A 23,824-nucleotide genomic window follows, 5' to 3' on the forward strand; every position below is an offset into this window, starting at 1 on the left:
GGAGGACGCGCAGCTCCGCGTCCACTGGAGCTGGATTTAAAGAGACCGCAGACCAGGGAGGGAGAGCTGGACCAGACCCCAACATGTTGCAGTGCATTGTTCTGGAGGACACAGGTCCAACAAGGAAGTGCTCTTTAAATTTTTACATATTTTTTTTACACATTTGAATCTAATATTTAGTATTTTTGTCATGTTTTTATATTAGGTTTAATCTAATTTATTATTTTAATTGATTCATGTTAGTATTAAATAATTGTTTTTACTTAATCTAACTTTTAACTGCTGTCTCATTATCAACGTGTCCATACACACTGTACTGCCCCATCCTGTCTGATCCGGTGCGTTACACATAAACTTTCATTAAATGACGACACTCTTTAACTCTTCCCACGACATAACATCACATCACATCACACAACCAGAGGAACTCTTACACCTTATTAATATTCAAGTCACCAGGTGTGACTTTTTATGGCTTTACCCTCAGCCAATCAGAGCCGAGGACACATAATCTCTCATATATTCTGAGGATAAGGGCCTCTGAAAGCAGAGAGCGGTTTGCCTGCACATGTTGGAATGTTTCTATGAATAGCAGTCATACAGGTCATTGGATATCCAGAAGTAAAGGCTCTGGACAAAACCAGTTGTCTGCCGTTGACAGTCGACTTAATAATCTGAATACATGTTGAATTCCTTTCTAAATGCACACCGAGGACACACACACACACACACACACAGGTCTGTACTCTAAGCTTCATATCAGCAAACCAGAGTTTTAAGTTGTACAAAACTTTATTCTCTCAAAATGAAAAAAAAAAAAGAAGTTTAAGAGCTCCAACACATTTCAGAACGGTGCAGTCCACACAAACAATAGTGCCTTGATGATATTTGTGCGTGTGGAGCGTATTCTTACGAGCCATCAAGAATGCATTTTGCACTTTAACAATGTTTGATTGGCTCACATGGTACCAATCTACTGGGCTCTTGGCAGCCGGAGGTCAAAATGCCAAACCTCAAAACCTTTACAGCCAGCAATCTCTGCCACACTGGAATGCAAAGTAAGAAACACTTACTGCAGGAGATGGGTGTGATTGTGAACTCTCTGTATTACACTAGTTCAACCTCCCCTACCTGACAACCAAGCCAAGTATGTAGTACTCCAAACAGTTGCTTCTACAGGTTCACTGACATTTGGCCATTGGTGCCCACACAGTGTGGAAACACAGCCCCGGGAGCGAAAGTGTAAGGGTTGGCAGAGGTGCTTGCATTTATTTCAGGAAGGAGCTCAGATTTGGCCGCAGACACAGCTGAAGCAGAAACACCGAAGCCATCTTCTGGCACAGCTGCAGTCTGGCAGAATGCAGCCGGGCCTCTGTTATTGTCCATCACAGCTGCACTCGAGGGAGCTGAGCCATCATTCTCGGCTTCTGTGGTGGCCCGGTGGCCAGCGCAAAGTGGGACAGAGGTGATCTGCTTCAGCCTGCTGTACAGCGTCCGCATGGTCTCAGGTACAGACATGCACCTGAGTCACAGAAGAAAAAAAAACCAATGCGATCTTGTTATCAGATTTATCCATCCTCTTTAAGCCAAGCGGAAATATTACATCATAACAAACGTACCTTGTGATAACAGAGGAGATGTATTCATCCATGGAAGGATCAGATGTTGCTCCAAACAAACTACAGGTGATCTGATGTGGATTCAATACATTCACCAACACTGTGGACAGACAGAAGAGATAGATATCAGGTTAAAATACATAGATAGAACATATGGTTTAAATAATCCAGGACTTTTAAAATGAAACGTTGTTATTATGTGTTTACTTTGTCCCCGCTGGAAGCACTGAGGCATGAACCATGAGTCAACATCTAACTAATGATCACCAGTACTTTACACTTAGCTTGCTAGCCATGAAATAAACGTATGCACAAACTTACCAATTATCATCCAACATGATGAACATGAAAACTGTATTAAAAAAATGTGATATGCTCACAGACAGCAAGGGAATCTGTGTCTGGCCGGAGGAAGGTCACAGAAAAGCTGGTGTCAGACTCCGGACGGACTTCAAAGTGCATGTCACACACCGAACCTAATAGGATTCATCCATCAGACGCACACACACAGAAACATTTGAAACAATGACCCTGCCCATAATATGGATTTAGAGATTTCTCGCTACCTGGACTGGCAAACTGAGCAGTTACGCAGCTGCTCAGCAGGGTGTTGATGGCACACTGGTGACGCAGCAGCTCCAGCAGGGCTGGCACATGAGCCGGTTGGGTGAAGGGAACGCTGTCCAGCACAGCTGCCCTGTGAGCAGGCACGTCCCAGGCGCCTCTAGGTAGGATATAAGTGTGCGTCTCGCCACCAGGGAGAGGCTGAGTGTATGAGTATTGATTTGATTTATGTCTGTCTGTTTATTGAGCTCATTAAGCAGAAGGCACATACATACCACTCTGACCAGAGTCTCGTCATTATCTAGTGTCTCACAGTGGCTGTTTGCACTCGGTGAACCCCTCATCAGAAGCTTGGGTAAGGGTGCCCACTGCAGGTCAACACTGGGTACTGCAACATCTAGGAAAAAAGAAAGAGGAGGACTGTGGTTGATTGTATATTTTATACAATGGTTAATATAAATAGTTCGCTAACCTGTAATTTGACTGAGCTTTTGAAACAAAGATGTCACCATCGTTATGGCGGGCTGCAGTCTGAGCAGGAAACACGCAGGCAGCGCCTCATTTGACGCCTCACTCGCTGGCACAAACACAGGATGACTGCCGAAGGGCACAATTTCAACTCCATTAACACCAGCAGTGATGACATTCAGACACACGGTGGGATGTAGAATGAAAAGCATCCTGCCGAGTGAGGATTACAACAACAACGTGTTACCCCTGCGGATCCAGCTGTGGAGGCTGCAGGATCACCGATGCCATCTGAAGCTTGTGAGTCATGTCGCTGACGCCTACAGTGACCTGAGCCGCCTGGATAACAGGATCCAGATCTGTCATTTGATTCAGAAACAGGAGCTCTTCAGACACATCTCCAACAAAAATTATGCAAATTATGCATGTTCACCACAATGACACACGTCTTGTTGGGTGGGCTGATTTAAATTGTACCAAAAATAAATTATGGGTCTGGATCTTACGTGAGTCTAAGGTCTCTGCTCCATCAGTTGGGGGGACGTAAAACTGCACAGTCAAGGGAGAATCTAGAACAAAAACATTTTATAACATTAAAAAAAGTATTAAATATGCATCAATAACAGATATTTTTGTTATTTTTTGCACCTGTACCTTCTTTTCCTGCTATCAGATGACCAACCCTGCCATTGTTAATCATGTCCACTTGAGGGTCACAGAACTTTGGTTCCCTGAAAGCAGATTCAAGCCTGTACAGTACAAATGAATTGCTTGAAAATAAAACAGTAAAGAAATAATCCACTGTTTATTTGCCTAATAGTGTATTTTAGAGGCATTAAGTCCCTATGAGATCTAAGTCTGGAACTACATGCTGGTATGAGGTAAGGTATTTGGTTTATCCCACGGAAAACAGCATAAAATGGCTACTTTTCATTGAACAGCAGTCAAAGGCTACAATTCTTTATCTAAATATTGCTTTAGAGAAAATTCTTTTATGTGATTGTTTTTTCGCTGACCTTGGGAAAAGGGACAGTTGCTGCAAGTCCTTCCCGAGGTACTGCAGAGATGCCAACAATTTTAATTTGATTTCACTGAAAAGAAGATATATTGTAGTTTAATATGATAAGACGATAAGAGCCTGAACACCATAAAAGCTAAGAAAGTATCCAGAATATGTACTTGTCTCCTGGGATGTTGTACTGGGCGAAGAGGCCTCCTAACTTCACAGAGAAGTCAGCAAAATGTTTGGACCTGCACAATCAGCATATGAAGCTTAGATTATTTAGCTTAGCATCAGTATAGTTTACAGGATAAAGACGCTGCCTGCTGAAGGCATTTAATGTATCATTCCACCTCTTACCTCAGCAGCTGAAGAAGGGACTCACTGGGCTGTGAGGGGGTTCCATCTTTATTAGTATGAAGAGTAAAAAAAAACAGGATTCACAGAGGTGTGTTGGAGTGTCAGCTTACAGCAGGGGATTCTCCATGTGAGGCCACCTTCACCTCCTGGACAGCACCGCACGGCAGCAGCAGCACCTCCACGTAGAATAAGTCAGCTGTCAGGTAGCATGTAGCCTCATTGATGTGAAACCCCATCCTATGAGGAACACACACACAGATGTGTCATTACAGCAGATCAACAGAATAACAGATGATAAATGGCTGATACCCTTGTTGCTTGGCAATGGTTTCCAGGCGGGACTTTGTTGCATTCATGGAGGACACTGAAACACACAGAGTCAAATTAAAATGTGTGTACCGGTACTAAACTGCATACAGTGCTGTTGTTTTACCATTAAACTCTTCCTGGAGTCTTTCCAAGGATCTAACCAGCGGCTCACAGGGTTTGGATTCATCTCTGGATTTCTCCTGTTTACAGAACAAAGAGGAGAGAGATAGAGAAAATAACAAAGGCCCAGTTGTGTGGCAGTGTGAGTCTTGTGTAAACAGCCTTTGGTCCTGTCTGCCCAACCCACCATGTAACACAAACTGCATGACACTACGGCCATTGGGAATGTTGCCGTTGGGATGCTTTGCACTTTGGGATGGGTTCGTTTGATAAAACAACTGTTTTGAGAACCAGTGCACTTTTTCACGATCACTGCTGGCAGAAAATTCTGTAACTAGTCCCAGCTGGATTATCCCCTTGGACCACACATCACTACATCAAGTAATCAAGTTTCTTTACCAGACTCCAGGGACTGACCACTGCCAAGCTCCACTTTGTATTAATCCATCCCTCAGCTCCACCCAGCACATGTCTAAATAAAAGACCCTCTCCGAACACAGCACTTTATACAGAGTGCATTTCTGCTGGACCCCTTTAACACATGAAACACATCTGCACGTAGAGCATCTATAAAGATATATCCGAGTCTAAAGATGTGATAGTCATCACCGCACAAACGGCTCATCGAACAACAAAGACGTGTGTGTTTCAGGATGAATGATCTCATTCTGAGGGCAGTTCCTGATTCACAGCACATCATCATATTAAAGAAGCCATCCAGTAACAAGTCAAATACTCATGCAACCATTCTTTGAAGACAGTGGGATCCCTGCCAAGGAAACATTCTGGGTTATTTGGAACTTAAAACATCAATTTGACAGAAAAAAAATGTACCTTTAAAATTTTAAAGCACCTAAAAATGAGCAAGTCCTAACTCAGTCCAGCATGTTGTGTGGTCCCCTGTAAACATTTTCTCAAAAGGTGTTTCCAGGACACCAAAAGTTCAACAACTTACATTTCAGTTTATAACAACTGCAATACAACACTGGCAAATAAGCAGCATGTGGCAGCTGTGTGCGTCACCTTTAGGGGTCCCCCTGGAAACATGTGGGTTATTATTTTGCAGCATGTTTCTGTTCTTTTGTTGTGCTAAAGCTAACCAAACAGTGAATATCATAATGAAACACATCTCACCATGCATCTCCGTACAAGCTGAAAAGTTTCATTCCAATTCTTCTCTGCAAATTTCACTCGTAGTTCAGAAATAATGGCCTTTCCCTTCATGGCTGGATTATAAAGAGACAAACAAAGTGACATAACAATAGGAAACTACGCTCTTATGTCATTTATTTTAATAATAAATATGCAAGCCGTTCATTTAAACAAAAACTAACTTTAAACTAACGCAATGTTTCCTCCTGAACAAACGTGCCACCATTTGTGTGGATTAGCCAATTATTCAATTATCTGCCATCCACTTCCTCCTAATCTGGTTTGTCGAAACGTGTGATTATTCTTCATAACTGCAGGCTACATCTTTCTTTATCAGTGATAAATCACTGTTACATTCACACACACACACACACACACACACACACACACACACACACAGAAGTGAAGCTGAGTGTTGTCTGGTTCTCTGAGGCGGGCGGGCGTTGTCAGACGGAGCCAAGCCCACAGGACGCGCAGTCAGTCCGCTGCTATCAGCTACGAGCCCCAAGTCTCCGGAGTTAGCTAGACAGCTAGCCATGAGCTAACAAGTAGCTAGCTGAGTCTTTTCATTTTTGGCCACCATAATTCCGCCTCCGTGAAACGCTCTGCTTGGGTGAGTGCTGTTTAATTTACCGTCAGGTGATGTTATTGACACGAACAGTGCTGTTTTGTGTCGCGGCTCCGCGCCGCTCACGTCTGGTCTCCTGGTTTTTAACGTCGCATCATGTAGTTGTGATTAGCTGCTTGTTAACGCTGCTAGCCTTTTTTGCCTGGGTGGCCACAACAACTAGCCTGCTAGCGAGAGAGGGGAAGCTGCTGAGTTTGAAAGCATCGACCCGAACATCTGTTGCTGAACATCCGATGTTAACGATTCATCTTTTAATGTGTTACCTTAGCCGCTAGCTTCACGTCGAACCCCCGTGTGACGTTAATTAAAGGTCAGGTGACGGTTACCTGCTCGGTAGGTTGGTTAGCTTCTTAGCCACGTCGCCCACTACTAATCAACCTGCTAGCTAGTTTACCTGCACTTAAAATGCCACCAGCTAACTTGCTAATAAGTTTACGTGATTATGTTTTTTTACATCGTAATTTGTGACATTAATTCTGTCTTTGTAAGTCGCTTACTCATCTCACGTATTGACCGTGTTATGTTGTTGGAGTGCTTGTCTTATTAGCGTCGTTTAGTTGCAAACTACTAATGTTTATTAGACGGATACGGTGACGTTACTTTGACAACTGTGGACATATTTCCAACATACATACGTGTTTGGTCGTTTTGATCGTCTGTCCTCATTTGAAGACAATTTAACATATTGATCGTGTAGTTTATTGTTCAGAAATTGTGCAATTAATCGTCAGAAGAACTGCCACCGAGTAATATTTGCCACTGCCTCCCGATCTTTATTTACGGACTCCACAGCAAGACGGGAAACATCACAACAGCGAAGTCTCCTCCAGCAGATGTTGGAAAGAATTCCACTCAGCCGAGAATCCACGACACGTTTAGTCATCGTGCTCCTCACGACCAAACAAAACGCTGGAAGAACGTAAAGCAGGTTGATTTGCACAGACAAACATTTAAATGTGGAATTGTCCGGTTTGTTTGTTTGTTTGTTTTTCCTGCTGCTGTTCTACAGTCTGAGTGAAAACATGCACTAGTGTGGGACATGTTCAGTCACAGGTTCATTTGCACAGACACATTTTAACTTAAAATAATCACTGATGTGACTTTTACTTAACTTATTTGTCCTGTTTAATTTTAATGTTGATATGCACTGTGACCTTAAGATAAGAACATCTGAAGGACAAAGTTACTTTAAATGTTTGCTTCATTATTATTTTGAAGCAGTTGGTGCATCTGTTATCAATACATATTTCAAACATGGCTGGTTGGTGCCTAATCACTACGTTAACCTGTTTGAATGAAGGAGTTAACTTGACTGATGATTTGTCTGTATCATTTTAGAACAATGTGGCGATTTAGAGTCAAATGCATGTCAGTGCAATTGTCATCAATTAATCGTCAAATTAATCGTTATCGGCTAAATGCCACAATTAATCGTGATTAATTTTTTTTGCCAATATCGCCCAACCCTAATTTTAAGCACCTTAAACCGCAGAGGTTGTAACGTATGTCTGTTTTCACTGTCGGTCAGGAGGTATCTGCAGGTTTTCGTGGTGAAAGTAACAGCACATCGTCTTAAATACCCAATCGTAATACTGACTTTGACATAAACCCCCTTTTGTTAATTTGTGTAATGAGCCATTGGCAGCGCTCCCATGTTTATCCCTGATCCCTCAGAGGTCTGCATTGGCCTGTGGTACAGAAAAAAAAGGCTGAATGAGCACACACTTCTGGACATCACATTACTCTGATCACTAAATCGCTTTAGCATGTGTCAGATTTTATCCCCTCCTGTCAGAAAATACTGCCAGATGTTACCTTTTAAAAAAAGTTTTATTTCTTTGCTAAATAGTCCGCAGTGTGCCCTCCGTAAGCTGTCAGTACACAAGGTGTCATTTTGTGGATTTACCTTGAATGCACCTGTCATTTGATATGTAATGTTTGTGCAATAATGGGGAACCGTCTCTCGCCATCGCTCTTGCTGAGAATCATTCCCTGCACTACATCTGCTGTGTAATGGCAGTTTCTCCTGGTTAAGCCTTTTAGGCTTGTAGGAATTTATTACCATGATGGCTGTGCAATTTAACTGCAGAAAAAGGAATCTGTAGCTCTCGGAAATCATGATGTAACATCTCAGGCCTGCACTCTCTCTTTTTATTCTCCACAGGAATTATCATTCAGCCCATTGTTGCACCTGGAGCCTTGTTTTTAAACTGTCTCCCGCCGCCTTGAACTTTCTCCCCCATCTTTCTCTGAGCCATGGCAGCTGCAAAGCCAAAAGGGCAGAACTCTCTAGCCCTCCACAAAGTGATTATGGTGGGCAGTGGAGGCGTGGGGAAATCCGCCCTCACCCTGCAGTTTATGTATGATGAGGTAAGGGTATTACTACGGTGTTCAGGTTTGTAAAGGTACACCGAGTTTAGCATAGCTCTAAAGAGGGTCACTTGGATCCTGCTTATTGTATTTGCGCTTACTGTCACCATACACTGCCACAGCATTAGACTGGGCCTTGAGTCCTTGGCGTCGCTTGTGGCTGAGTGGTGGAGTGTTGTGAGATCCATGCGAGGCTAAAAACAAGTGCTATCTGGTCACCCCGCCCGCCAATCTTACTCTATCGTGGTCTGTCTTATCAACAGCTTCTGTATTTACAGTTTGACAACTTGTTGGTTCACATGGTTGACTAGAGGTTAGAATTCTATCCTTTTACAGTGAGAAGTGTATTTGTATGCCATGAGCACAAGAAAATCTGCACCTAGCTATTAAACTGACAATAAATGAAGACATTGAATGTTTACATAGACCCTAATGGACAATGAAGCTGATAAATAGCCATTTACATTTAGCCACTGCTGCGACTTCAGTCACTACACACACTTCCTATCCCTTTGTTTTAGCTTGCTCTAACTGGTAAGCAGGCTAACTAAAGTACTGTTACCATCTGTGCTACAGAAACATACACAGATGTAGTTGTCATAGCTGTTATTTCTTCACGGTCAAACCTTTGAGCAGTTAAAGCTACAGTGAAGTAATTCATCATTTCTTTTCCTCTCCTAGTTTGTTGAAGACTATGAGCCCACTAAAGCAGACAGTTACAGGAAGAAAGTGGTGCTGGATGGAGAGGAGGTCCAGATCGACATCCTCGACACGGCTGGCCAGGAGGACTACGCGGCCATCCGAGATAACTACTTCCGTAGCGGCGAGGGTTTCCTCTGCGTATTCTCCATCACAGAGCTGGAGTCGTTCGCAGCCACAGTAGACTTCAGGTGCAGTGGCCATACCATTAGGATTTACTGACAGTTCCTCTTCCTCTGTTGGCCTTTGCTTTTGACATGCTGTCATCATCACATTAAAGAGCATACTTAGTTTCACTGGGTAAAGTCTACATTAGTCAGCAGCAGTCTCTATTTACATAATTCATGTCTGAGTGACGTTTCCTGTTTTGCAGAGAGCAGATCCTGCGAGTGAAGGAGGACGAGAACGTGCCCTTCCTGTTGGTCGGTAACAAGTCGGACTTGGACGACCGACGGCAGGTCAGCGCAGACGAGGCCAAAGCACGTGCCGAGCAGTGGGGGGTGTGCTACGTGGAGACCTCAGCCAAAACCCGTGCCAATGTCGACAAGGTCTGTTTGACTAGCTAAACATAAACAAATGAGTTTGCTGATACTGAGCAAACATGAACCTTCAACTGTTTTTTTTCTTTGTCAAACAGGTGTTTTTTGACCTGATGAGAGAGATCCGGGCGAGGAAAATGGAGGACAGCAAAGAGAAGAACGGCAAGAAGAAAAGTAAAAGTCTGGCCAAGAGAATTAGAGAGAGATGCTGCATTTTATAGTGGTCAAAGAGAGCAGGCTAGCTGCTTCTGTACATATACATTTCTCAGACTTTTGCATTTCTTTTGTGCCCATGCCTGACCATGACTTTCTGTTCCTGGCTAACAGGACATCTGACCGTGCGTCAGGAAGTAGTAAGGTGGCACTCCATACACCATTTATATAGCTCTAACTTTTTATGTGCTGACACTCCAAATAATTTATGTACTCTCTCTCTTAACTCTGACCACATCGCAGAGTGTGATGGTAAATGGATGGTGTTTTTTAATTTAGGCCTAAACTTGACAAAGAGGCTAAGCCCTGAAATGATGCAAAACCTTCTCATTGTAAAGTTGGATGTGTGTAATATCTTCAAAAGGAAAAATGAGGTGTCAGAGCCGAGGTCTTAAAGCTACAGTGCGGAACTTTTATTCATATAAATGAGCACATGTTAAAGTGGTTAAAAAGCTCCATATTTCAGATTGAAATCTGGTGTTTGTGGTGACATTTCCATGCTGTTGCCTGTTCTGTTAACTAAGCTGAAGAGAGGAGCAACTGTTGACCCACACAAATTCCATCTTTGCCAGGCTTCAAGCTGTGTGCTTACATACAAACACTACACGTCCAGAAAGCACTGACTTAATTTCCACAGATTTGAGGCGATAATCTGGCTGCGTTGGTGTAATTACGACTGTTGCCAGGAGGAGGAGACAAAAGTTCCACACTGTAGATTTGACTGGGGAAGAGTTAACTGGAAAAAGCCCCCCCCCCCTTAATCCACACACAAAAACTACACCGTCATTAGCAGGAAACGTTAGCCTCAGCAGTGTCAACCCAGAGTTCATTAAGTGCCACTGGTGATCTAATTAAAAGACAGTTTTATTATTTATCCGAACCAGAGCCGAGAATTTGACGCCATTCCTGTTGTCGTTTGTTTTTTTTTTCATCTCATCATATCAACCAGTGTAAGATAAGCGCACTAATGTTTCCATTTTCTCCCTCCCTCCCCCGCTTCCAGTCACTTTGTTGAGTCTTCTCTAATGCACAAACACTGATCGCTGATCGTCGCCCTTGAGTCTGTGAGGGATTTTACTAAACTTGAACTTTTTTTTTTTCCCAGTTCTAACATTTCAGAAGTTTTACCTCACTTTGCTTATTTTTCACCATAAAGGAATCCCTGGTGCTCTGATAAAAAAGGTGATTCCACAACACTACATCCTTCACATACCACATCCCAACTAAAAGACATGTAAAGCTTTTACTTTTAGTCACCACCCCCCCCCCTTCTTTTTTTTATTTAAATCTATTTCTTAATTGGGTATAAATAGATGGGTAGATGAATTTGAAAAAGATTGGACTTCAAGCTGGATGGACGTGTCCGAATAAAAGTCGCTGTCAGTCACCAAAGAAAAACGCTAGCTAGTACAAACAAGTGCCCACTTATCAATTGAAGTGAAGGATGGCTTTCAAGTAAGCGAGCATCAAAAAAGTACGCACTACAACGTCATGGAGACAGAAGGTGGGAAGGTTCTGAGGGCTTTACTTGTGCGGTGCAGTCACTGTTGCCTCTCTTGTCCATTGTGAATGTGAAAAAAATCCCCACATACTCATCCTGTTTGCCTGTAATCTTCGGCTGCCAGCGACGTTCAGAGGTCACCGATACGACTCTGCTTTGTTTACTTTAGCTACTTTCGGTGCAAGGCTACCCTCTGTTAGAACGCTACCTGGTGTGTGTGTGTGTGTGTTCGTTTCTACCTGCTCCTGTAGTCAGATCATTTTAGAGGTAGGAGGGGTTGAAGCAGTGTTGAAAACATAACGAATCGGCCGGCAGAATGCAAATGCAATACATCTATTGCATAGACTTAAAACTCACTGTGAAGTCCGCCCCTCTGCTCTGAGCCACTGAAACTTGTAACTTATTTTAAATAACTTATTTTTTATTTAATAAAGTCTGACAACCACACCGAGGTCGTCGTCCACATTTTAAATTGAAACCAAATTTGTACTTTCTGCAAACACAAGGTGATCAGTGCTGGTGGTTCTGGTTGTTTCAGGTGTGGTAGAAAGATAACACAGCTTTTTATGCTTATGTTTTTCTTACGAAAGAGATTTATCTACTGCTAGACTCAGTGGTGTGATCAACTGATTGATTAACGTCTGATCCGTGAAGGTGAAAGTTATCTTCTGTATACCCACCCTGTATTATACAGGTACCAAACATCTAATTGCTGACTCCTAACAGGCAAGTTGAAGAAGTAGTGGCAACATAATTTGACACTATAAATTCAGCTTTTAAGACTAAATCGTCCCACTCCTATGCAAAGTGATTGTCGAAAAGCTTCAAAAGAAGCACTTGAGTTCTGACCACAGAATCATTCAAAGGTTTGGATTTCTTTTTGCTGTCTCATTGATTGAAACAGTACACACATGTGTCAGTGTGTACTAAAAAGAACGACCCTAATGCCTGTCTGTCTGAGGTCATTTCATGTTTTCTTAAAAAAAAAAGCACATAGTGGAGAGAGTTGGAGGGTTAGAGGTCAAAACCCAAATGTTGTACACTGAAAGCAGTTCCAAACATTCTAAGGGCTAACCTCCAGTATGTACTAATTGAAAGTTTAAAGCAACAGGCACAGAAACACATGATGAACCTTCCTTAAGAGGCTGTTACACTTAAAGGAACAGTTCACTCCAAAAATCAGTCAAACGTACTCCTGTGTTCAGCAGTGGGAGTGATCCATGTTGATTGTCTTGGTCTGATGTGGGGACTATTTTCCATGCTGACACTAGAAGTAAACATTAATGGCGTCCTCTGTTGAGCTGTGACTTTTATGCAGTCAAACGGCAACAGAGCAATGATACGTTCAGTGTAGTCAGGTGGAAAATAGTCCCCACGTGAAGGAATCCTGGATTTCTGTAACATTGCTGATGTGTTTTTGTCTTTTTTTTTTCTCGGTGGTCTGAGCACCACGACCTCAGTGCCATTTTGTTCTGTTATACTGCAGACAACAGTCTAGATGGATAAACAGCACTGCCGGCTACAGGCAAACATGTGAATATGGGGTGGACTGTTCCTTTAAATGCTGCGCATCTTCATTTCTGAGGATGGCACATGTTACTACACATACACACCATAGTGCTTGCTTACTGTAACATTAGCTCATTCTTCTGTTAGAAGCAGACACAACTCATAAACACATTTTCTTTTCTTTTTTTGTTTTCATATATACTTTAATAGACTTGATGGCCCAGATAGTTTCAGATGTTTGTGTGAAAGCTATTAGCAAACTGTCCCACTGGGTATGGAGATAACTCGTTTTGCCTTTTATATATAAAAACCCTTGGATTTAAAAAATAAAAAAATAAAAAACATAGCTAGGTATCTATGTCTCTGATTGGATGGTTGTATGTATGCCATCAGTTCAGTGTTTCCTTCATGTTTACTTGTTTTGAACATAACCACTAATGTAGCCTATCTGTTTGTGAATGCAAGAGGTGAAGCTTACATTTCAATTCATTTTTTGTGAATTATTTGGAAATGGCAAATAAATATTACTAATAACATTATTTAAATGTAGTTGTATGTTTTTTTGCACTTAAATGTTGTGACTCACAGTATCTGTGATGTCTGTAGGTAGTTTTTAAGGCAGAGTCGTCCTTGTGACTAGATGTGCTAACATAAAGCTACTTATAGAGCTCTCTTTATTGACTGCCAATGTAATGGCCAATACAGTGAGACTATTGATTTACAATGATAGACAGGAAGGGCAGCATTTCAGTTAGTTTGATTGCCGTTGCTAGGTAATCAAACTATTGTTCTTGACCCTCTTTCTTCTTTTTAGTTTGATTGCTGCTTTTCGGCGCAGTGTATCTCCAGCATACATTGACCGATTTCAGCCATTTTAGTCTTAAAACGCTCATTAGATGCTGCTTTATTTAACTTGTATTCAGAATTTTCTAATTCCGAATAGTTTCTGCACGCCAGGCTCTCAAAGTTGGAGTGGCTTTTGAGGTCTCCTCTGCTGTTACCACTGTGACAGGCTGACACACAGAGGTAAACAAAGCTCTGATTCTCCAGCAATTCAGATCAATCCTTCAGCTGCAGCAATCAAACGTGCATTTTATTCAGGAAATGCCCTTTTCTAGTTTTTATGTATTCTCTTACAACAGCCCTTTCTAGTGTAGTGACTACATTACCCAGTGTAGAATATTTTCATAAAAGGGCAAAGAATATATATAACAAAAACTCTAATGTGACGTTTATGTAACGAATGAAAAATAACACATTTTTTTTACTTTTCTGTTATTTATTTGTTGTTTTTTTGACAGTGTAGGTTTCCCTCACGGTGACGTAACGGCTGATCTGGATTACGTACGCAGACGCCATTGGTTCACGTCGACGTACGAGGCCTGTAGTTTGAAAGCTGTCTGGGCCCAGGCGAGCTGTACCGTTAGCCACATTGCGAACAAAGTTAGAATATTTTGAAATAAACTAAAGGAATTACTGAGCCATTTTACGCGGAAGGACGTTTGATACTTTGGGAGGATGGTGTTGTCGAAAGGCGCAGCAGCCCCGCGGAATACGTAAAGGCAGACGTGTTTTTTTAAATGGCATTGTTTTCTTGCATATATTGACTGAGTTGCCTTGAACTCCACGCAAGGAGAAAAGGAAGCTAGCTGGCTAAGTTGCTAGCGGCTGGCTAGTTAGCTAGCTCGCTAGCTAGCGGCATCTACCCAGCCAGCTCGCGTGCTGTCCACTTCCTTGTTGCACATTGCAAGTGTGATGGGAGGCAAGAAGAAGTTTGTGAGAAGGACGTCAAAGTCATCACTAAAGTGAGTTAACAGTGTCGGGTGAATGGATCTCCATGTTCGCACGGACTCTAACGTTTTAGAAGAAGTGGATTTTAAATTTGGAGCGGCTTTCGGCCTGTGCTTTGACCAATAAATGGAATGCGACTGTCTAGCTGGACACAGTTAGCTAGGGGAGACTAGCCGGCTACACCGACTAGCATTAGCTCTTAAATCTGGGAGATGTCCGTCCTGGAATACAATGGTTGAGTATCGACTGACTCTATAACTAAACTCCATATTGTGGATTTTATGTGGCGGAATCTGTTGGCACTAAGTGTCATGAAAGCCGTCTGAAGTAATTAGTATTCTAGTATTCTTAATCTGAATCTTGCTAGCTTTGTAATGCTAACGTTAAGCTTGTGATATAGCTTGCTAGCTATCTGGCTGTCTAATTGTGAATTTGCTGTAACGTTAGCTAACTAGCCCGTTACACAGCTAACCCAATGTTTGGTTCCGCAACACAACAAGCAACGTAGGTTAGACAAGATACATAATATAATACTATTCTCAACGTGGCTGTAGCGTTTATTTGGTGGATAAATGCCTAATTCAGAGGTGCTTCGCGAGGGTCGGGGACGGAGCCCCTCTGCACAGAGAAATGCAAACAGGCAGGACAGGCGTAGTAAACCTGGGAGCGGGGGCGCTCAGCGGGAGAGACACCGTGAGAAGAGGCGCTCATCTGCTTCCAGGAGAAAGAAACGGAGGCAGCCCAAGCCAAGAGACCTGTGGCACACTGGTACAGCAGATCCTGACCCTGACCGAAGAAGTGCTTTTGAGAGAGAAGTTGAACTTCGGACATTGGTAGAGTATGATGACGTGAGCTCCCAGTCAGAGAGATTTTCCGGGAGTCCCTCTCCTAAACTTGACCCCCATGCCGACGGTCTCTCTGTGGACCGACTCAGTGATGTGGACTTTGGTGAATATAATGGACCAGCATCCCCAGACAAAAGTCACCCAAGAAACCGTGAGGCAGTATGTCTTGGCAAGGACGAACAAACAAGAGGACCATCTGAGAGGAGCAAGCAGGACAAGGACCTGGGCAGAAAAAAGGACCGTCAGAGCCGCGAGAGAGACTCCTCAAAAGTCAGGAGTGGAAGTAGCCTGAGTGGCTCTAAAAATCACAGAGACACTACCAGGACCAGTGACCGAAATGGTAAAAGGACATCTTCAACCCAGTCCTCACAGTCTGCAGATAAAAGAGATTCAAAGAGGCACCGGAGTAAAACAAGATCTGACAAAGAGCCTCCGTCTGCATACAGAGATGCTCCACAATCTTACAGAGATGACCGTGATGACCTCAGGGCATACAGGAGAAGTCCTGGTTTTAAAGCAGAAAGTCCCTATGGGACATCATATCCGTATAACTACCAGTCACCTGGTGGTTATAATCAGCTCATATCTAGAAGAAGTCCAACTTATGGGAGCAAACGGCTTTCTCCCAGTTCCACTTACTACAGCCGGGACAGTGATGTGTACGGGGCGTATGGCGCTCCAAAGTCACCCAGTGCATACTCGAGCAACAAAAGAAAGCGATCCCCCGTGAGCCCAGCAAACTGGCGCAGGTCACCGAGTTATGGCCGGCACAGTCCATATGAACAAGGAGAGTTTGGATCAAGTCCATACGGAACCCGCCGGAGATCAAGAAGTCCATACAGGAAGTCCGTGAGCCCAAGTTCAGATATCAGGTGAGGATGATGCATGTTCACGTTATGACATCTCCATGTACTGCTGTCAGTAGACTTGTTGAAATGACCTTGCTTCATGTGATTTATTCTTGTCATTACCTTTCCAGGCGTTCCGCTAGGTCACGTAGCAGAAGTCCGTATTCAACCTCAAGGCATTCACGCTCTCGCAGCCGCCACCGCCACTCTCGCTCCCGCAGCCGCCCCTCCAGTCTCTCACCAAGCACGCTTACGTTCAAAACCAGCCTCGCTGCCGAACTCAGCAAGCAGAAAAAAGCTAAAGCTGCTGAAGCAGCCGCCAAGGCCAAGAACTCCAGCAACACGTCAACCCCAACCAAGGGTTCGTCATCTGCGCCTCAGCCCAGCCCCAAATCAAACCACACAGCCAGGAAGGGCCGCCCTCCCTCTCCACCTCAACCAGAGAAGGGTCCCAGGACTCCCACGTCAAACCAGCCTCAGTCTCCCTCTGACAGGTCATCCAAGAGGACCACAGGGGAGCAGCAGACAAGCAGGGACAAAGAAGGAAAGGGGAAGGATGACTCGGTACATCGGGACAAGAGGAAAGCACCAGCGCCTGTACCGGGCAAGGACAAAGAACGGACCACGGGGCCTCCGGTTTCTGCTCTGCCATCGCTGCCATTGCCCCAAACAGTTATTGAGCACATGGACAAAGGAGAAAGGTCAGCTGTGCTTCCTCAAATGACTTCCTTTGTTTGCAGAATTGTTTCGGTTTTCTTATTCCCTTCCCCTATACTTTTTGCAGTTTGAAGGACAGCTCACTCTCAGGGAAGAAGAAGTCGGAGAGGAAGGCTCGTCAGCTTTTGACTGACTTGCCTCTGCCCCCTGAACTTCCTGGTGGCACATCCTCTCCGCACAGCCCACAGTCCCAAACAATTCGCAGAAGACCCAAGTATGTTAATTTGCACTTAATGCTGAATCACCCCTTTCCCACTTCTACTACTATCCTATATGTGACTCTCGTTTTTTCTAGAATTTGTGGCCCAAGATATGGAGAGTTTAAAGAAACTGAGATAGACTGGGGAAAACGCTGTGTGGACAAGTTTGAGATCATTGGCATCACAGGCGAAGGTACCTATGGCCAAGTGTACAAAGCTAAAGACAAAGACACGGGTAAGCTTTTTTTTTTTCCAATTTTCTTTAGGGGGGGAGGGATCAGCTCATGACCTACTTCTGAGTTGCTGTTCTTTGTGTTGTCAGCTGAAATGGTGGCATTGAAGAAGGTTCGACTGGACAATGAAAAGGAGGGCTTCCCAATCACAGCCATCAGAGAGATTAAAATTCTGCGACAGCTCAACCACAAGAGCATCATAAACATGAAGGAGATTGTCACAGACAAGGAGGATGCTCTCGACTTCAAGAACGATAAAGGTGAACTGAATGTTTTTTTTTTTTGGCTCACCTGTAGTGGACAGTTTCATGTCATTGATTGGTTTTGTTGACATTTGTTTTCCTTTCCTCTCAGGTGCTTTTTATCTCGTATTCGAGTACATGGACCATGATCTCATGGGTCTGCTCGAGTCAGGTCTAGTTCATTTCAACGAGAGCCACATCAAGTCTTTCATGCGGCAGCTGCTGGAGGGCCTAGATTACTGCCACAAAAAGAACTTCCTGCACAGAGACATCAAGTGCTCCAACATCTTGCTCAATAACAAGTAAGACTACAGCACAATTCAGTGCTAAGTTGTATTTCATTTGTTTTCCAACTCTCCTTAATGTGTGTTGTTCTTTCCTCCTAATCAGAGGTCAAATAAAGCTTGCAGACTTTGGTCTGGCTCGGTTGTATAACTCTGAAGAGAGGTGAGCCTCCCTTAGTCTCACTGTCTTCCTTCCTGTATTAAAGTTACCTGTATGGTGCTGACAGATCACGCCTTTTTGTTTTTCTTCATCAGTCGACCATACACCAATAAAGTGATCACGCTGTGGTACCGTCCTCCAGAGTTGCTCCTGGGTGAAGAGCGGTACACCCCCGCCATCGACGTGTGGAGCTGCGGGTAAGAGCAGGGCAAGATATTGTTTCGGAATGTTCCCAATTTATCTGCCCAGGTCCCAATCATGAGTTATTATGTCTGTCACAGATGCATTCTCGGTGAGCTGTTCACAAAGAAGCCCATCTTTCAAGCTAACCAGGAGCTGGCGCAGTTAGAGCTTATTAGGTAAGTGTTAAGCTAAATTTAAATAAGTGGAACTGTCACCTCTGCTTGTGCCGAGCCTGCCAACACAAAGTGTCTTTCAGAGTGGTACATTGTGTCTGAAAACACTTTTAAAGGCACCTCAACAATGCCATATCCATCAGTTTACATTTCACACAGAACAGCAAGGCAGAATAAAAAGGGGTCATAGGCTGAACAGCAGCATCAAAACACAAAGGCAGAAACACTGCAAAATTTTCTAGTGATTGTCTAAACTGCTTTATTATGACCTGTGACAGATGGACGTTTTAGAGGAGTTCATTGTACGTATGTATCATTCAGTGGAGGCAGGCAGCCTCTGCAGCTTTGAAACCCTATAAGTCCGTACAGTTCTTTTTTTTGCTGTGAGCCGTGAAATAGATGAGACACAAGCGTATCATTTTCCTCGTTGGCCCTGCTACCTTCCTCATTTTCCATCACATTGTGAAGAAGGGGAGATGATGAGCTCTAGTGGCGGAAAATTTGGTGCACTGTTTTATTGCCTATTACGTCCACACTTTGCAGTTGTGAATTTGTGTCTTTCAGCCGAATATGTGGCAGTCCCTGTCCCGCTGTCTGGCCTGATGTGATAAAGCTTCCGTTCTTCAACACCATGAAACCAAAGAAGCAGTACAGGAGGCGGTTACGAGAGGAGTTTGCTTTGTAAGTCATGAGGAGTCGTCCTGCATTTTAAGTTGCCTCCAAATATGTCATTTCACTGTAAAGTTGTGCCTCTGTTGTTCAGCATCCCTCCATCGGCCCTGGATTTGTTTGACCACATGCTGAACTTGGACCCCAGCAAACGCTGCACAGCTGAGCAAGCCTTAGGAAGCGAGTTTCTCAAGGACGTGGATCCCGACAAAATGCCTCCACCAGAGTATGTTTTTGCTCAAACACGTTTTATCCTCCAGTGTACCAAAACATGCTTATCAACATTAATCACCGTGTGTTTCCATGTCTGCAGTCTTCCACTGTGGCAGGACTGTCACGAGCTGTGGAGTAAGAAGCGCCGGCGGCAGAAGCAGATGCCGGAGGAGCTGGCAGCCCCGAAGGCACCCCGTAAAGAGTTGGGGCTCGACGACAGCCGCAGTAACACACCACAGGGCTTCTCTGCTCCCGGAGGTGTCAAAGCACAAAACGCTGCTGCCTCAGCACTGCTTGGTGAGTTTTACTCTGTGTTTCTACTGTCTTATTATTAGCTTGGCAGTCAACTGTACAGAAACGCCTGTTTGCAGAGGTCCTCTGATTCAGATTGTTGCTATTTAAAGTGTTCAGCCAGTGCACACAATAAACGGCTGACTCCATGTATATTGTTGTTGCAATTACGGATGCAACTACTCATGTTACATAAGAAAATCAGTTTAGATACAATTGATCGTTTTGCAGAGTAGTCGGTCTGAAATTGGATCCAGAAATGTAACTCATTCAATCACTTAATTTCTTTCCTGTGTCCTCTGAGCACATTTAAGCTTATGCACTCATCTCCTCTCCTGAATTTTTTAGTCACTGTTGGCTTCATTTTTTACTGCAATATAAAGCCAAACTTTCAGACATGTAGAATAAAGTAAGAAACTGTGATTGTATGGTCGTGTTTTACTGTTCTGCTCAGAACATTATAATAGAAGTGCATTTGTTTGTAATTAAATGTTTTAATGCTTTTAGTTAAATCTCAGAAATCAACCTTGAATTTATAATATTTCATTTCCTTTCTTCTAGGAGACCCCAAAGGTCCCAATTCTCAGTTCACCCAGGAGCAGCTGGCGGTCCTCCTGAACCTTTTTGGCCAGCCCAAGAGCACAGTCAACTCTGCCCAGTTTGTCCAGTCGATGGCCACAAAGGTCAACCAGGAGACGTTGCAGCAGCTCTCTAAAGCTTTAGCCCCCACCGAACCAGCAGAACCTCCTCCTCCTCCTCCACCTGCACCTGTCAAGCCTCCCCAGCCTGCCGCCCCCGCAGGTATACCGCGTACACCTCCGATGCCCAAGCCCCCCTCTCCCCCGATGTCGGCGCCGCCAAGTATTCCAGAAGGCGAGGCTGCCGCTGCCACACAAACAGCCATGACTATGCTGCTAGCTCAGCTCCTCCAGGCTCAGCAGACTCAGAGGCAAGAACCAGGCGATGGTGCAGAAGGTGGAGAGACCACCAACCCTGTTGGAACAGCAGCAGCACCACTTCTACCTCCAGAGGTCAAGCAGCCTCCAGAGCCCAGCCCTGTGTCTCCAGGTGAGCCCCTTTCTGAACATAGTATTTGTATTTCTATGTAAATTAGCAACGCACCAGTGTGAAAAACACCATTCATTTACATTAATTGAGCTCATAAAACCTGTATCAATTTCATCATTGTTTGTGTGCTCATGACATAAAACGTTATATTAAAGTACCTTGTTGTTTTCCAGTGTCTGAAGTGAGTGGGGTGTCCATCTTACCACCAGACCAGAGACCACCTGAGCCTCCAGAGCCACCTCCACACTCTGACCTCGATTACCGGCAGCCGCCGCCTGAGCCCAAGACAGGCCACGCTCCTCCTATTGCATCTGCGGGCGGAGGTGATGGAGGGAGACCTCCAGAGCCAGACTACCCTCCTCTCCCTACAGCTGAAGGGTCTGGATTTGGTGGGGAATACAGCCATCCGCCTCCCCCACCTTTTACTCCTGCAGGGTATGGGGACAGCTACCTGGGTCACATGATAGGTGGAGGCCTGCCACCTCACGCTCTGAGGGACGTCTTTAGCGGGGCCGGACAGGCTGCCAGCTCCTCCACCACTGCTGGGGTTCTGCCACCAGCCCACCCAGATGCTTTCCCTCCGGGCGCAGGGTCTACTGGTCCTAGCAGCATGGTGTTCACAGGGGACAAGGACCACCGCTTCGAGTACAATCACAGCCCTTTACCTGTGGAGGGTCAGCCCAACCCCGGAGCCATCCACATGTACAACCATGCCATGGCAAGGAAGGATGGCGTACCTCCTCACCCACCCATCCCAGCACCAGGACAACCCTGGGGCTCTCCTTCCCAAGTTGGGGCTCCACCACTACCACTTGGCTTTGTTCCACACGTGAACTCGACAGCTACAATCAGAGGACGAGGCCTGCCGTTCTGAAAGACTGGAAATGTGACAATGGACAAAAAAAGGCTGGAGGACTGATTCTAAGCCCGAAGCCTCTCAGGCCAGACAAGATGGTCTGAGGCGTCGTATCCATCCTCGGTCTGGAATGTGGAGTATGTTGCAGAAGGACAGTTGAATAACATCGGTGGAGCTTTTCTTGCTCATACCATTTTCATATTTTTTTTGTAATCTATTCTGCTGTCTTTTAAATTAAACCTTTACCTTTTTTGAGTGTACATGTATCAGGCCAGGTGAATTTTAAATCTCTACCTTAGCCTTTCTGTAATTTGCTCCAGGGCAGACTAGTATTAATGTTTTGCACTACTGACTGAAGTAGGCGGAAACTATTTTAGCTATGAAAGGAAATGGATGATAATGTGCGATATGTGCACATATAGGATTATGACCAGTAATGTTGTGTCCTTTTATTTTATTTTTTTTAATGGCCCATTAAGATGATGGCTCATTTGATTGGGTTGATGGATGTAAAACGTCAGCACAGGAAGCCGTTAGGGAGGATATGGACTGGTAGCACTTGGACAAAATCTGATCTAACTTCACGGAGAAAAAGGCTGTTTTAAATTCCACTTGCCTTTTCACCTGTAGGTGTCCTGAAATCATGTGTGCAAAACAAAAACACACACACACACAACCTGACAAGGAAACAAATGTCTTTTTTTTGTACTAAACTGATTTTGTCCCCCTCCCTCCTCCTTTGGCAAATGTTTATTAAAGAAATGCCAACAGTGAATCTTTATTGTTAACCGACAACTTTCTTAGTGATGCGGCAGAAAATTTGAAATATCTGTTTATGATATCCGTTTCAAGCAAGTCAACACCAGAGTCCTGTCAGCCAAGGATGTCCACAACTTGATGGCAACACCAGTGAGGGGTCGTTAACAGCATGGTGAAGACTGTTCTATTCCCATGTGACCAAGAGAGTGTGGGAGACGATCACGTGGACCACTTTATGGAGGTGATGACTCCTTAAAAGGTAAATGCGCACTCACTGGGGATGAAGGGGTATAAATGTAACTGACATTCACAGGTCTCACCAGTAGATGGCACTGTTACACCAAATACCAACACTCAAGTTATTTAACCTGCAGCATGTCCTCACTGAAACATGAATAGCAGATCTATAATACTGATTGACATCAGAGCTGGAACTGTAGGCTCACCTGTCAGTCTCACTCCACCAGCAGACCTTAGCCAGCAGTAAAACTTGACACCTGAAGTATATGCACCATTCATAAGACAACAAGCTCCCTGAGCAACTCGGTGGAATTCATATTGACGTATTTTACAGCATGAAAACACCTTTTTTTTTTCTCGAAGAGTCTTTATCAAGGGAGAGACAGCTGAGGAGATAGCAGCACACTTTTCAGGCATCATAATACACAACCTCAAATAACACAGCAGAGAGCAATGCGACTGTCAGGAAGAAAGAAAATGTTCTGTTAGCTGACAGCTCCCAGCGGGTTCAGTCTTCAAGCACTAAACTCATTCTTTGAACCCTAAATGGAAAAAACGCTTTTCTCAGAAATCACAAACGCGGCCTCCTGAATGCTCCCTCCTAACACCAACATTGATAAGAACTTTTCTTTAAGTCAGCACACCTTTATGCTCCAATCACCTTTGTCAAATAAGCCTTTGCACTCGGATAAAATCGATTAAATCCTCTAACATTTATGTACAAGAAGAGTTAGATTGAAGATTTAATCAGGTCTGTATGTGGGTATTGTGTGGTGCACTATTTGTTCATCACATTTATTTACAAGCAGAGAGTTAGATTGAATTTTCTAAAGTAACAACATTGACCTTAACATCTGTAAAACATGTTTTTATTTAGGGTTGCTAAGATTAACAGTCACACGTTTCTCCGGATGATCAAATGCAACAGCTTGTAGTAAAACATTCACTTTTTGAATAGAAAATTTGATGCACAATGCATTGAATAACGTTCTCCAACCAGC

The 23,824-nt window shown here is 44.0% G+C and overlaps 3 protein-coding genes across 9 annotated transcripts; 2 read left to right on the plus strand and 1 right to left on the minus strand.

Moving 5' to 3' along the window:
* Nucleotides 1–863: 863 nt before the first annotated feature.
* On the minus strand, nt 864–7,103 carry med1l (mediator complex subunit 1-like). 6 transcript variants are annotated; one of them, XM_028433375.1, is made up of 17 exons: nt 6,856–7,103; nt 5,575–5,666; nt 4,445–4,520; nt 4,321–4,375; nt 4,122–4,248; nt 4,012–4,040; nt 3,831–3,902; nt 3,668–3,742; nt 3,306–3,382; nt 3,158–3,220; nt 2,899–3,010; nt 2,656–2,780; nt 2,459–2,580; nt 2,186–2,384; nt 2,000–2,095; nt 1,620–1,719; nt 864–1,522 (listed from the first exon to the last, which is right to left on the minus strand). In XM_028433375.1, the coding sequence occupies exons 1-17, from the start codon at nt 6,902–6,904 to the stop codon at nt 1,174–1,176; spliced, it is 1,818 nt and encodes a 605-aa protein (XP_028289176.1). In that variant the 5' UTR covers nt 6,905–7,103; the 3' UTR covers nt 864–1,173. The 6 variants fall into 6 exon arrangements, with proteins under 6 accessions (XP_028289176.1, XP_028289175.1, XP_028289180.1 ...); XM_028433374.1 differs by having other exon boundaries at nt 3,306–3,400; XM_028433379.1 differs by having other exon boundaries at nt 3,306–3,400; nt 6,547–7,103.
* ralaa (v-ral simian leukemia viral oncogene homolog Aa (ras related)) lies at nt 5,999–13,590 on the plus strand. 2 transcript variants are annotated; one of them, XM_028433381.1, is made up of 5 exons: nt 5,999–6,205; nt 8,385–8,590; nt 9,272–9,480; nt 9,663–9,837; nt 9,927–13,590. In XM_028433381.1, exons 2-5 carry the CDS (start codon nt 8,477–8,479, stop codon nt 10,047–10,049), a joined length of 621 nt encoding a protein of 206 aa, XP_028289182.1. In that variant the 5' UTR covers nt 5,999–6,205; nt 8,385–8,476; the 3' UTR covers nt 10,050–13,590. The 2 variants fall into 2 exon arrangements, with proteins under 2 accessions (XP_028289182.1, XP_028289183.1); XM_028433382.1 differs by lacking the exon at nt 5,999–6,205 and having other exon boundaries at nt 8,370–8,590.
* Nucleotides 13,591–14,453: 863 nt separating this feature from the next.
* cdk13 (cyclin dependent kinase 13) lies at nt 14,454–22,599 on the plus strand. Its single transcript, XM_028433373.1, has 14 exons — nt 14,454–16,559; nt 16,667–17,236; nt 17,320–17,466; nt 17,548–17,687; nt 17,775–17,945; nt 18,040–18,229; nt 18,318–18,374; nt 18,467–18,568; nt 18,653–18,730; nt 19,292–19,408; nt 19,491–19,622; nt 19,710–19,906; nt 20,462–20,968; nt 21,142–22,599. Exons 1-14 carry the CDS (start codon nt 15,415–15,417, stop codon nt 21,840–21,842), a joined length of 4,254 nt encoding a protein of 1,417 aa, XP_028289174.1. The 5' UTR covers nt 14,454–15,414; the 3' UTR covers nt 21,843–22,599.
* Nucleotides 22,600–23,824: the final 1,225 nt, after the last annotated feature.

The sequence above is a fragment of the Parambassis ranga genome, chromosome 20, assembly GCF_900634625.1.
Source record: "Parambassis ranga chromosome 20, fParRan2.1, whole genome shotgun sequence".
Taxonomy (NCBI): Eukaryota; Metazoa; Chordata; class Actinopteri; family Ambassidae; genus Parambassis; species Parambassis ranga.